Genomic DNA, 12,349 nt, shown 5'->3' with positions numbered 1-12,349 from the left:
AAAGACTTAAAATCCTCTAATACCTACAGATGTGCATTCATACATTTTGATGCCTTTATGAATGCAATTAGGTATATATATGCACTTTTTGAGTTCAGCTGAAATTCATCTTCTGAAAGTGCTCTTAATAGCACTCTCGCGCCATTTTCACGTTCGTATTTGGAAATAGCGCAAAAAAAACGTGAATGATTTCGAAAGTGAAATTTAATTTTTTTTTAGCGGAATAAAAACTTTACCTGTTGATCCAGTTTTCTCAAGCTGGGTTAATGTTCTCAAAAAAGCGCCAATCATAAATTGTTCTAGAAATTCAAAGAGCTGAAAGGGCATTTATTTTTTTTCTTTATTCGAAAGTTGAGATTTTTTTAAACAAAGTGTTTTTTTTGTTCACTTGCGTTCATTACTCTTTTCCAATCTTCGATTGGCTATGTTTCTTTTCATTTGATTTTAATCACTGGTATTCATTTTTGTCTCGCAAGTGGTACGAGGCTCAGCTTCGACTCTGCATCAATGCTTGATGCAATAAATTCTTTTTTGCAAAGAAGCAAATTTTAAACAAAAAATCAAAAATGGTTTTCTCCCGCGGTTACGAAGTCAGTTCAGTTCGATGACTTTTCGTGTAAAAAAATACTACATGATTGAATATTTTCTGAGATAATGTGTGTTATTCATTCGATTAAAGAGTGTATAAAATTAGCTTTAAAACATGAGTTCTAACTCGAAACACATCGAAATTAGAATTCTGGAACCAGATGAAAAGGAAGATGCTACCCGAAACGTCGTCTTATTTCTCGCTTTGACCGTTTTGACCGCAGCTGCCGATATTTTGATCAACCAATCAAGAAATTCGAAAGATGAAAAAGAAGTCAAGGTTGATTATGACCCAGCTGTAATGGTTTTTCTGATCGAATTTATCAAACTTGGACTTAATTTCTTATTACTTTCTGTGTGTCTGAAAGATGTGAAGCGAGCTGTTGAAGTATCGAAGTATGAGATTTTCTCAAATTGGGTTGAAACGTTCAAGTGTTCAGTGCCTGCTTTTATTTACGTCATTCAGAATAACTTGTCGTATTTGGCCTTGACCTATCTTGACCCTGGCACTTTTGAGATTACTTTGCAGCTCAAGTTACTAACTACAGCTTTATTAATGAGACTGATTCTAGATAAAAGATTGAACATATATCAATGGGCTTCGTTGACTATACTGCTTATAGGTGTATGTATAGTTGAATCAGAGGAGTTTGGACTTTTTAATGAAAATTTTTCTCTGAAAGAGGCGAAAGGCGCGGAACATTTGCTAATAAAAAGTAGGCTGAATGCAACTTCAAATATTTTATCAGACCAGAAAAGCGGCAGTTTTAACTTCATTAAGAGCGTGCTAGCGGCTGTTTCGATGACATTTATGTCGGCTTTAGCGGGAGTTTACTTTGAAAAATTATTGAAAGAGACAAAATCTAAAGATTCCACGACGATTAGTGGCAAAAATAGAAAAGGCTCCGAGGCTACTGGTGTGAATAAATTGTGGATTCGAAACATCCAAATGTTTCTTTTCTCAGTTCCCATCGCTTTTATTGGGATAGTTTTGAAGCGTCAGGATAGAAAATCTACCGATTTATTAGAAGGTTTCGATTTTCTGGCCTGGCTTGTAGTTGCAGCTGGAGTGTCAGTGGGACTGACAACAAGTTTGACCTTGAAGTATTTGAATAATATTTACAAGAATTTTGCGTCTTCAGTTTCGATTGTTCTGGCTTCTTTGAGCGCGATGTTTTTTGCTGGGAAAGATTATGGGATCAACTTTTTCATTGGTAGTACTCTAGTTTTTGGATCACTTTTTATGTACTACAGAAGTGGCAGATAAAGATGATTTTCCACAGCAGTCAGATAATATGCTGAATTTTTTCAACTCGAGCTAAATTTTGAAATTTATAAGCTTTGAAATGTAATTTAGTGAGTATCAGTCAACTATGAAATTGAATGGAATTATTGATATTTTAGTAGTGATACAGTTCTTGAGACATATAAGACATCTTGAGTGTCTTCTCAAGATGGGTCGCAATAATTAGACATGTGGTTACCGAGGTCAATATTATAAAGTGTCAAATGAACGTAGTAAAGGCTCTTATATAGGTCGCAATAAATTTTGTTAGTTTTCAAGAAAAGAAATTAAAATTTGTCCACGCTAATTTTTGATTTTTCGCGGTTTGACTTAGGATTTTTTCGTTAAGTTTTTATTTTTCATTTAAGCTCATTTTGGGTCTCTTGTTACAAGGAACGCAAACTCCACTATCGACCAGCATAATTGTTAAGTTTCGATTGTTCTAACTTCTTTGAGCGCGATGTTTTTTGCTGGAAAAGATTATGGGATCACCTTTTTCATTGGTAGTACTTTAGTTTTGGATCACTTTTTTTTGTACTACAGAAATGACAGATGAAGATAATATGCTGAATTTTTCTAACTCGAGCTAAATTTTAAAATATATAAGCGTTGAATTGTAATTTAGTGAGTATCAGTCAATTATGAAATTATGGAATTATTGATATTTTAGTAGTGTGACAGTTATTGATACATCTTGAGTGTCTTCTCTAGGTCTGCGCTACCATCAAAAGAAAATTTTCATATTCAACACGTTTAGTTCTTTCTCACACTCCCACATTGGAAAAAAGGATTTTCATTTTCGTAATACTTATTTATGTTATTATAAAAAAAGTCTAGTCATGATTTTTCGTTTTAAGTTATGAAGAAAAATGTGTTTACGCAAGCGTTATCAATTCGAGGTAAATACTTTTTTCTAGGGTTAACAACTTGCTGAACAATCTCAGTTGAATCATTTTGTAGCTTAGTTTATATTAAATGCAATTTTTTGAAAGCTTTTCCGGCAGACTTGCTCCAGAGGTAACGACAACTTCTTGGGTGGCAATGGCCTTAGGTTCGAGTCTGAACTGGTTCTGTTTTTTAAACGTAAATGTTCCCTTGCAAAAATTTTCTTATATTTACCAGCTTGTTTTTCGGCCCAAATGCAACAGTGGATTTTTTATGCTGTGTGCAATTTTTTGAAATTGAAAGTGTTTTTGATTTGTTTTTGTATTTGTAAAATTACTGAATCTGATTTTTTTCCGCTTAAAAGCTTGGTGGCCTCAACTGTTTCGACTACTTTTTATCGACTCAGTGACCCAATATTGCATCGTTTGAAGGAAAACTAGTTTTTCATCCTTTCTGAAGAAGGGAGCTTAAATTTTAGAATTGCTGATCGAGTCAGCGAATACTTATTTAACGCCAGTGATTGTTTTCGGACGTGTTTTCCTCAGATTGAACATATTCCAGGCGACATTTTGAAACTTATGTAGCTGTGGTTTATTTTTTTGTCTTTCGTTTTATCTGCTATTGGCTTTATTTTTGTTTTTTCTGCTAGCCTGCAATGCTATGTTTGTATGGTATCTGTGGCTTTGTATCTGTCACATAATGTAATTTGGCCACCATACAAAGTTTCAATCTTTTGTGGAGCATGGAATTGGTTTTTCGTTTTCGTTTTAGTCGATGATTTGCCTTGTTAAGAGTCAATGAACGTAGTTCAGACTCTTATATAGGTCGCGATGATTTTTTTCTGTTTTTTTTTCAGGAAAGTGTTCAGACTCAAATTTACTTTTTGCGGTTTGACTTTTGATTTCTTGCCTTTTAATTGAGGCAATTATGTTCAACAGCGAAAAAGTATAGTTTGTAAGTTTCTGACGGCTTCATTTCTGAATCTTTGAAACAGAATTAGTTTCAACAATAAGGCAGTTTTACTTGAACAACGTACAAGGTAAATTACGCTCTACTATGAGAAAATTGCAAATGACGGGAAAATGGAGCTTGCGATTAATTTTGAGATTGGCTTTACTTTTATGGATTTTTCCGATTACATAAGAGGTTACAAATTGACCCAGTTTTATCCAATCATTGAAAAGGGGGAAGAAGTTTATCTCCGTTTGTGTTGTAGTTTTTCTTTAACTTTTTTGTTTTGAACTCAAAAGTACGTATTTCAAATAGTCTCAGAAGGAGTCGAGTGATATATATTTAATATTAAAGCGTTTTTAGTCGTGGTTCGAACGAGATTAAACAATTTTCAATAAAAAATTCTTAATGTCGAGCGAGTAAAAGGAAATTTTGTTCATGTAAAACTAGTTTCGGGTCTTATGCACTAAACGGCCCAAAATTATTATTTCTACATCTCTTGAACTGAAATTAATGTGGTTGAATGTGATTGGCTAATTAGCCAATCAAGTTCCATCGACATTTTCTGCCATTTCAAATGAAATAATTCGGCCATTTCAAGCAGATAAAATTATTAGCCGAAACGATAAAAAAAATTGAATTTTTGTTTTGTCAAGCCATTTTTTGAAGCTTTTCTTGTCTGGTCAAGGTTTCACAAGTAACTCAAAATTAATTTGACTATTTTACAAAGTTCCATCTTTTCGGAAATTTCGGCTAATATTTTTATCTGCTGGAAAGGTTGATCGGAATGCCTGACCGTCTAACTTGAATTTGATTGGCTAAAATTACCCAATCAAATTCGATCGCATAATTTCCAGCTTACGATGTAAAAAGTTGGATTTTGGGCCGTTTAGTGCATAAGACCCCTAGTTTCAAATATATCAATAATTCTTATCATAATCAATAATCATTTTCTGAAATAAACTTTTCATTTTTTTCTTTGTTTTTTATTTGTTGAAGACAACTGTTGTCGATTATGCTTAATTTACTAGCCTCATACGCCTTCGTATAGTTCTTCCATCACACCACGAACAAAAACGACACCAATTTGAAGAAAATAAAAAACTTTTTTTGTATTTTTTCAAATTGGTTGGAACATTCTGTGTTATTTGCACAGCAACCGGCTAATATTGTCTTAAATAGAGCTTGATTAGTTTGAAACGATTTGAGTCAAAAATTTTCATGATTTTTAAACAAACCCTACTGTTTGTTGGCTACGTTTTCGACTTAATGATATCAACATTGTTGCTTGGCTAAAAAAAAATTGGGTCAGATTCATTAACTTTGAATAAAATACTGTAATTACCTTTGCGATGACCAAGGACATTGCAATTGGGTACGAGGCTTTTCCCCCGTATGTTCACAGGACTCATCCATCTGGACTCATTCATCTACTGGGCCTTTCTGTTGCAACAGACATTTTTTGAGCATATTAGCATTAGGAATATACGGCCTAATCAAAATTTATTGTTTATATTGGTTGTAATTTTAGCATTTCGTTTTTTAAAATTTCTTTCATTTTTTTTTCGGTGAATATTTCTACTTCTTTTAATGTGTCGGCTTGGTGGCCTCTCATTGCGTCGTTTGATGGCTAAAAAAAGTTTTTTTTTGTGCGTTTGTGTTCTCAGGGGTAAGAAATTTACATTTACAACTTTTTTTTGGTTTTTAGTAATTGGTTTTTTCAAATTCAAACTCAATCAACCATCCGGCACATATAGCGTAGAGGCTACGAAACTTCTTGAGACGTCATAGGCTTGTAGTTAGAATTTTAAAGCGACCTGTTTGGTTTTCGCGAACTATAGTTTTTTGTGCTGTTTCGGACTATCGTCCGCCTGCTTTGATTCCAGTCAAGACCGACCTGTTTTTTTTGCAAAGTAAAAATTCTCGGCTAGTTTAGATTTTTGTCTGTATGCTTTTTTTGTCGGCTCAGTTCCGCAGAAAATACTTAGTTTGTGATATTTTGCGCTTTTACTGCCATTTTATGATTTTTATTGCCAAAAACTTTTTTGAAGCTTCTTTATCAATTTTTTTGAAGAGTAATGAACGTTGTGAAGACCCTCATATAGGCCTTGGTGATATTTTTTTTGTTTTTTTTTTTCAGGAAAAAGACTTAAAATCCTCTAATACCTACAGATGTGCATTCATACATTTTGATGCCTTTATGAATGCAATTAGGTATATATATGCACTTTTTGAGTTCAGCTGAAATTCATCTTCTGAAAGTGCTCTTAATAGCACTCTCGCGCCATTTTCACGTTCGTATTTGGAAATAGCGCAAAAAAAACGTGAATGATTTCGAAAGTGAAATTTAATTTTTTTTTAGCGGAATAAAAACTTTACCTGTTGATCCAGTTTTCTCAAGCTGGGTTAATGTTCTCAAAAAAGCGCCAATCATAAATTGTTCTAGAAATTCAAAGAGCTGAAAGGGCATTTATTTTTTTTCTTTATTCGAAAGTTGAGATTTTTTTAAACAAAGTGTTTTTTTTGTTCACTTGCGTTCATTACTCTTTTCCAATCTTCGATTGGCTATGTTTCTTTTCATTTGATTTTAATCACTGGTATTCATTTTTGTCTCGCAAGTGGTACGAGGCTCAGCTTCGACTCTGCATCAATGCTTGATGCAATAAATTCTTTTTTGCAAAGAAGCAAATTTTAAACAAAAAATCAAAAATGGTTTTCTCCCGCGGTTACGAAGTCAGTTCAGTTCGATGACTTTTCGTGTAAAAAAATACTACATGATTGAATATTTTCTGAGATAATGTGTGTTATTCATTCGATTAAAGAGTGTATAAAATTAGCTTTAAAACATGAGTTCTAACTCGAAACACATCGAAATTAGAATTCTGGAACCAGATGAAAAGGAAGATGCTACCCGAAACGTCGTCTTATTTCTCGCTTTGACCGTTTTGACCGCAGCTGCCGATATTTTGATCAACCAATCAAGAAATTCGAAAGATGAAAAAGAAGTCAAGGTTGATTATGACCCAGCTGTAATGGTTTTTCTGATCGAATTTATCAAACTTGGACTTAATTTCTTATTACTTTCTGTGTGTCTGAAAGATGTGAAGCGAGCTGTTGAAGTATCGAAGTATGAGATTTTCTCAAATTGGGTTGAAACGTTCAAGTGTTCAGTGCCTGCTTTTATTTACGTCATTCAGAATAACTTGTCGTATTTGGCCTTGACCTATCTTGACCCTGGCACTTTTGAGATTACTTTGCAGCTCAAGTTACTAACTACAGCTTTATTAATGAGACTGATTCTAGATAAAAGATTGAACATATATCAATGGGCTTCGTTGACTATACTGCTTATAGGTGTATGTATAGTTGAATCAGAGGAGTTTGGACTTTTTAATGAAAATTTTTCTCTGAAAGAGGCGAAAGGCGCGGAACATTTGCTAATAAAAAGTAGGCTGAATGCAACTTCAAATATTTTATCAGACCAGAAAAGCGGCAGTTTTAACTTCATTAAGGGCGTGCTAGCGGCTGTTTCGATGACATTTATGTCGGCTTTAGCGGGAGTTTACTTTGAAAAATTATTGAAAGAGACAAAATCTAAAGATTCCACGACGATTAGTGGCAAAAATAGAAAAGGCTCCGAGGCTACTGGTGTGAATAAATTGTGGATTCGAAACATCCAAATGTTTCTTTTCTCAGTTCCCATCGCTTTTATTGGGATAGTTTTGAAGCGTCAGGATAGAAAATCTACCGATTTATTAGAAGGTTTCGATTTTCTGGCCTGGCTTGTAGTTGCAGCTGGAGTGTCAGTGGGACTGACAACAAGTTTGACCTTGAAGTATTTGAATAATATTTACAAGAATTTTGCGTCTTCAGTTTCGATTGTTCTGGCTTCTTTGAGCGCGATGTTTTTTGCTGGGAAAGATTATGGGATCAACTTTTTCATTGGTAGTACTCTAGTTTTTGGATCACTTTTTATGTACTACAGAAGTGGCAGATAAAGATGATTTTCCACAGCAGTCAGATAATATGCTGAATTTTTTCAACTCGAGCTAAATTTTGAAATTTATAAGCTTTGAAATGTAATTTAGTGAGTATCAGTCAACTATGAAATTGAATGGAATTATTGATATTTTAGTAGTGATACAGTTCTTGAGACATATAAGACATCTTGAGTGTCTTCTCAAGATGGGTCGCAATAATTAGACATGTGGTTACCGAGGTCAATATTATAAAGTGTCAAATGAACGTAGTAAAGGCTCTTATATAGGTCGCAATAAATTTTGTTAGTTTTCAAGAAAAGAAATTAAAATTTGTCCACGCTAATTTTTGATTTTTCGCGGTTTGACTTAGGATTTTTTCGTTAAGTTTTTATTTTTCATTTAAGCTCATTTTGGGTCTCTTGTTACAAGGAACGCAAACTCCACTATCGACCAGCATAATTGTTAAGTTTCGATTGTTCTAACTTCTTTGAGCGCGATGTTTTTTGCTGGAAAAGATTATGGGATCACCTTTTTCATTGGTAGTACTTTAGTTTTGGATCACTTTTTTTTGTACTACAGAAATGACAGATGAAGATAATATGCTGAATTTTTCTAACTCGAGCTAAATTTTAAAATATATAAGCGTTGAATTGTAATTTAGTGAGTATCAGTCAATTATGAAATTATGGAATTATTGATATTTTAGTAGTGTGACAGTTATTGATACATCTTGAGTGTCTTCTCTAGGTCTGCGCTACCATCAAAAGAAAATTTTCATATTCAACACGTTTAGTTCTTTCTCACACTCCCACATTGGAAAAAAGGATTTTCATTTTCGTAATACTTATCTATGTTATTATAAAAAAAGTCTAGTCATGATTTTTCGTTTTAAGTTATGAAGAAAAATGTGTTTACGCAAGCGTTATCAATTCGAGGTAAATACTTTTTTCTAGGGTTAACAACTTGCTGAACAATCTCAGTTGAATCATTTTGTAGCTTAGTTTATATTAAATGCAATTTTTTGAAAGCTTTTCCGGCAGACTTGCTCCAGAGGTAACGACAACTTCTTGGGTGGCAATGGCCTTAGGTTCGAGTCTGAACTGGTTCTGTTTTTTAAACGTAAATGTTCCCTTGCAAAAATTTTCTTATATTTACCAGCTTGTTTTTCGGCCCAAATGCAACAGTGGATTTTTTATGCTGTGTGCAATTTTTTGAAATTGAAAGTGTTTTTGATTTGTTTTTGTATTTGTAAAATTACTGAATCTGATTTTTTTCCGCTTAAAAGCTTGGTGGCCTCAACTGTTTCGACTACTTTTTATCGACTCAGTGACCCAATATTGCATCGTTTGAAGGAAAACTAGTTTTTCATCCTTTCTGAAGAAGGGAGCTTAAATTTTAGAATTGCTGATCGAGTCAGCGAATACTTATTTAACGCCAGTGATTGTTTTCGGACGTGTTTTCCTCAGATTGAACATATTCCAGGCGACATTTTGAAACTTATGTAGCTGTGGTTTATTTTTTGTCTTTCGTTTTATCTGCTATTGGCTTTATTTTTGTTTTTTCTGCTAGCCTGCAATGCTATGTTTGTATGGTATCTGTGGCTTTGTATCTGTCACATAATGTAATTTGGCCACCATACAAAGTTTCAATCTTTTGTGGAGCATGGAATTGGTTTTTCGTTTTCGTTTTAGTCGATGATTTGCCTTGTTAAGAGTCAATGAACGTAGTTCAGACTCTTATATAGGTCGCGATGATTTTTTTCTGTTTTTTTTTTCAGGAAAGTGTTCAGACTCAAATTTACTTTTTGCGGTTTGACTTTTGATTTCTTTTTGATTTTAGTTCATTTGCTTTTAAAAAGGAAGGCAAACTCCACTAACGAACAGCAAAAAAAAGTAAAGGTCACGAGAAAAGTAGTCAAATCCTAGTTTCGGCGATTTTAGATTTCCCAGTGGCATAAAAAAACTATTTATTGATTCTGTTCACTCAAATTAGGTCAACTTTATAAAAGAAAAGTGTCAATCATGAATTGTTCTAAAAATTCAAAGAGTTTTCAGGCGATCTCTTTTTTCTTTTTTTCGAAATTTGAGATTTTTTTAAAACAGACGCAAGCATTTTCTGCTGTTTATTTGCGTTCATTGACTCTTTTACAACTCTCTGTTGGCTATGTGTGTTAGTACGGGTCGCCAATAATTTTTACATGCTGGAAAGTTCAATAAAATTAACAGGAAATTCGGAAAAAAGTCAAGTGAGCTTAAGAGACTTGTGGCGATCGTTAGGTGTCTATGCCTCTCACCCTAAATGGTTGCTAGTAGGGTCGCAGATTTAAATCCGATTGTGCTTGAACTTGGAATATGATTGGCTAAAATAAATCATTTTGAAATTTGATGCAAGGTCAAATTAAGGGGTTTTTAACCAAAAATATCCATTAGACATGAGTTTTCAGATGTGCTTGTTGGGTCATTTTTGGTTAAAAAATGGTTTCAACCACCACAGGATCTAAGGTGTTTGGTGTGTTGCACTTAAGCAAGCGTTATCAAATTAGATTACAGTTTCGATTCTGCGCAATTGGTTCGGAGATAACACCTTTGCTTCGTATGACAAAGTGCCGGTGATCAAAGTGTTGTTCTATCATGTTTTTTTTAAAAAAAATTTGTAGGCTCAAGTTGCGGCAGCAAGTATTCTTTTTGAAAGTCAGTCTCTTTTAATGTTCCTTTCATGCAAGAAATTGAGTTCCGAGTTTTTTTTGCCTAAATTTTTTCTTCGCATGTACTGTCAGTATCTTAAGTCATCTTAAATAGGATAGCAAACTTATAAAAGAAAACCTTTCCCATTATTTAAATGGCTGCTTCCTGTGGTTGAAATTGTCAAAGGAGCATTTTTGAACTATTCAGTTTGTTAGTGAATGGATTAAAATGGTTTGTATTGGGTGAATATATACGGCAAATAAAGCTCATATGGGGATCAAGTGCGGTTATCAAATTGGAGACCCATTGGCAGGGATTCGGATTCCAAGAAAGTTTAAAACGCTATCAGTGTCCCGAAAAACTGATCTGAATGCAGGAGAGGATATAGGATTTTCTCGAGGGGGAGGCCTTTTTTTGCCGAGCAAAGCAGTAAAATTCTTTAAAAAAAAGGCTTTGAGTCGGCAGGTGGTCAAATCCCCGGGGAGAGGGGGGGGGGGGCATCCGCCCTCCCTGCCTCCTAAATCCGCCCCTGCCTGATTTTTTTTGTTTTTCAGACCAATTCACTCGAAGGCCAGTGGATCAGACAAACGTTTATCAACCATACGATTTTCTTAAGTGTAATAGAGCAAAGTGATTTTTACTTTTTTTTAGGTCTTGAACTTTTTTGTTTTTTATCGGCATGAAAAGTCTTAAAATGCTGTAATGACATCAGAAGTGCATTCACAAATAAAAATGCATTTATGAATGCACATAGGTGCATATACACTTTTGAGTTCTAATCAAATTCATTTGCCAAAAATTAAGTATTCAATCCTATTACGAATGCGGAAATTGTGCGAAAAAAAAGTTTCAATCAACTTTCAAACCTTTTTTTCTCAATTTCCTTGTTTTTTAGGCTTTTAGTTAGTTCTCGCCTGATGCAGTTGCTGTGATAGTGAATTTTATTGCTTCAGGCAAGTGGGCTTCCCGAAGGAGCTGGAGGTGAAAGTGACCAACTTAGAGAGTGGCGGAAGAGAGCAGTTACTGCCGGTGAAGCTGCTCTCCCTGTCAGTGTCCAATGCAGACTCCCCCATTGTTGACTCCCCCTCCTCGTACCACTCAATCCCACATTCTTCGTCCCCTTCATCCTCATCTTTTGTCAACGCAGACCCCCAATACCTATCGTTATACCCTACATTTTTCAAAAAGAAGGTGAGTTATTTGATCGAGTTTTCCCCGTTGGTGCATAACTGACTCAAATAGTTAAATCGAATTACAGTTAATTGCTTCAGATTTTTTGTCAAGTTGAACATTTGGCACGGACTCAAAATTCAAAGAATGGAATATTGTCATTTTATAGTCAAATTTTTTAATTTGATTTCACTTGGTCCTCCAAGGTGCTGTTCTCCAAGTAGTGTCACTTTTCTCTTCGTTTCATGGTTGATATTTTCTAGTGTAATAGTGCACTGCTTAGTACTTGGAGCCAGGCGACAGCACTACTTTCACTGTAACCTACTTACCCAAAAGAGCAGACGACAAACTGCAGTCGTACGTGTATGTCCACACACACGTAGGCTCAGTGAAGCTGCAAACAGTGGCCAAGAGTACTGCCAACAGCTACCGACTGGAGTCCATTCACAGTCCAGTGGTGCCAGTGAACACTTCATTCGAGACAGATATTACATTGTATAACCCGTATCCTGTCCAGCTCAACGTCACAGAGTTGTATGGCAGTGGGTCGGGCTTCCATCTCGAACCGGTCGACGATGAAAAGTCATGGGTGCGTTACAATATGCATTGTGTTCTAATGTTTCATTGGGATCTTTTATGTGACGGGATATTAATTGTCAAAGTTTTTCGGTTTTCTGCTCCTGTGCATTTTTGTCTGCTTTGCTTTTTAGTTTTTGAACTTTGAATTATTTAGTGAGCACATGTAACTAACAAGCATCAGTCCTAAGATACTTACAGGGATCGAGCTCACGGGCCCTAAGGCCCCT

At 34.8% G+C, this 12,349-nt stretch overlaps 3 protein-coding genes across 5 annotated transcripts in view; all 3 read left to right on the top strand.

The window, feature by feature from the left end:
• LOC134842784 (disks large homolog 4-like) overlaps positions 1–12,349 on the top strand; it is a 574,432-nt gene that overhangs the window by 368,467 nt on the left and 193,616 nt on the right. The window lies entirely within an intron of this gene.
• The window catches only part of LOC134842783 (uncharacterized), a 55,260-nt gene that overhangs the window by 13,826 nt on the left and 29,085 nt on the right, over positions 1–12,349 (top strand). For both annotated transcript variants that reach the window (XM_063859271.1, XM_063859270.1), the window contains exons 5-6: positions 11,327–11,564; positions 11,827–12,132. In XM_063859271.1, coding sequence (XP_063715341.1) covers positions 11,327–11,564; positions 11,827–12,132 — 544 coding nt within the window. The remainder of the gene's footprint in view (positions 1–11,326; positions 11,565–11,826; positions 12,133–12,349) is intronic.
• LOC134842928 (UDP-N-acetylglucosamine transporter-like) lies at positions 6,556–7,707 on the top strand. The gene has a single exon (XM_063859456.1). It carries the CDS (start codon positions 6,556–6,558, stop codon positions 7,705–7,707), a length of 1,152 nt encoding a protein of 383 aa, XP_063715526.1.

The sequence above is a fragment of the Symsagittifera roscoffensis genome, chromosome 3, assembly GCF_963678635.1.
Source record: "Symsagittifera roscoffensis chromosome 3, txSymRosc1.1, whole genome shotgun sequence".
Taxonomy (NCBI): domain Eukaryota; kingdom Metazoa; phylum Xenacoelomorpha; order Acoela; family Convolutidae; genus Symsagittifera; species Symsagittifera roscoffensis.
This window is presented reverse-complemented; position numbering and strand designations above follow the sequence as displayed.

Bases quoted from the DNA above. Each gene is read 5' to 3' on its own strand.
- LOC134842928 (XM_063859456.1), top strand. From the start codon at position 6,556: ATGAGTTCTAACTCGAAACACATCGAAATTAGAATTCTGGAACCAGAT.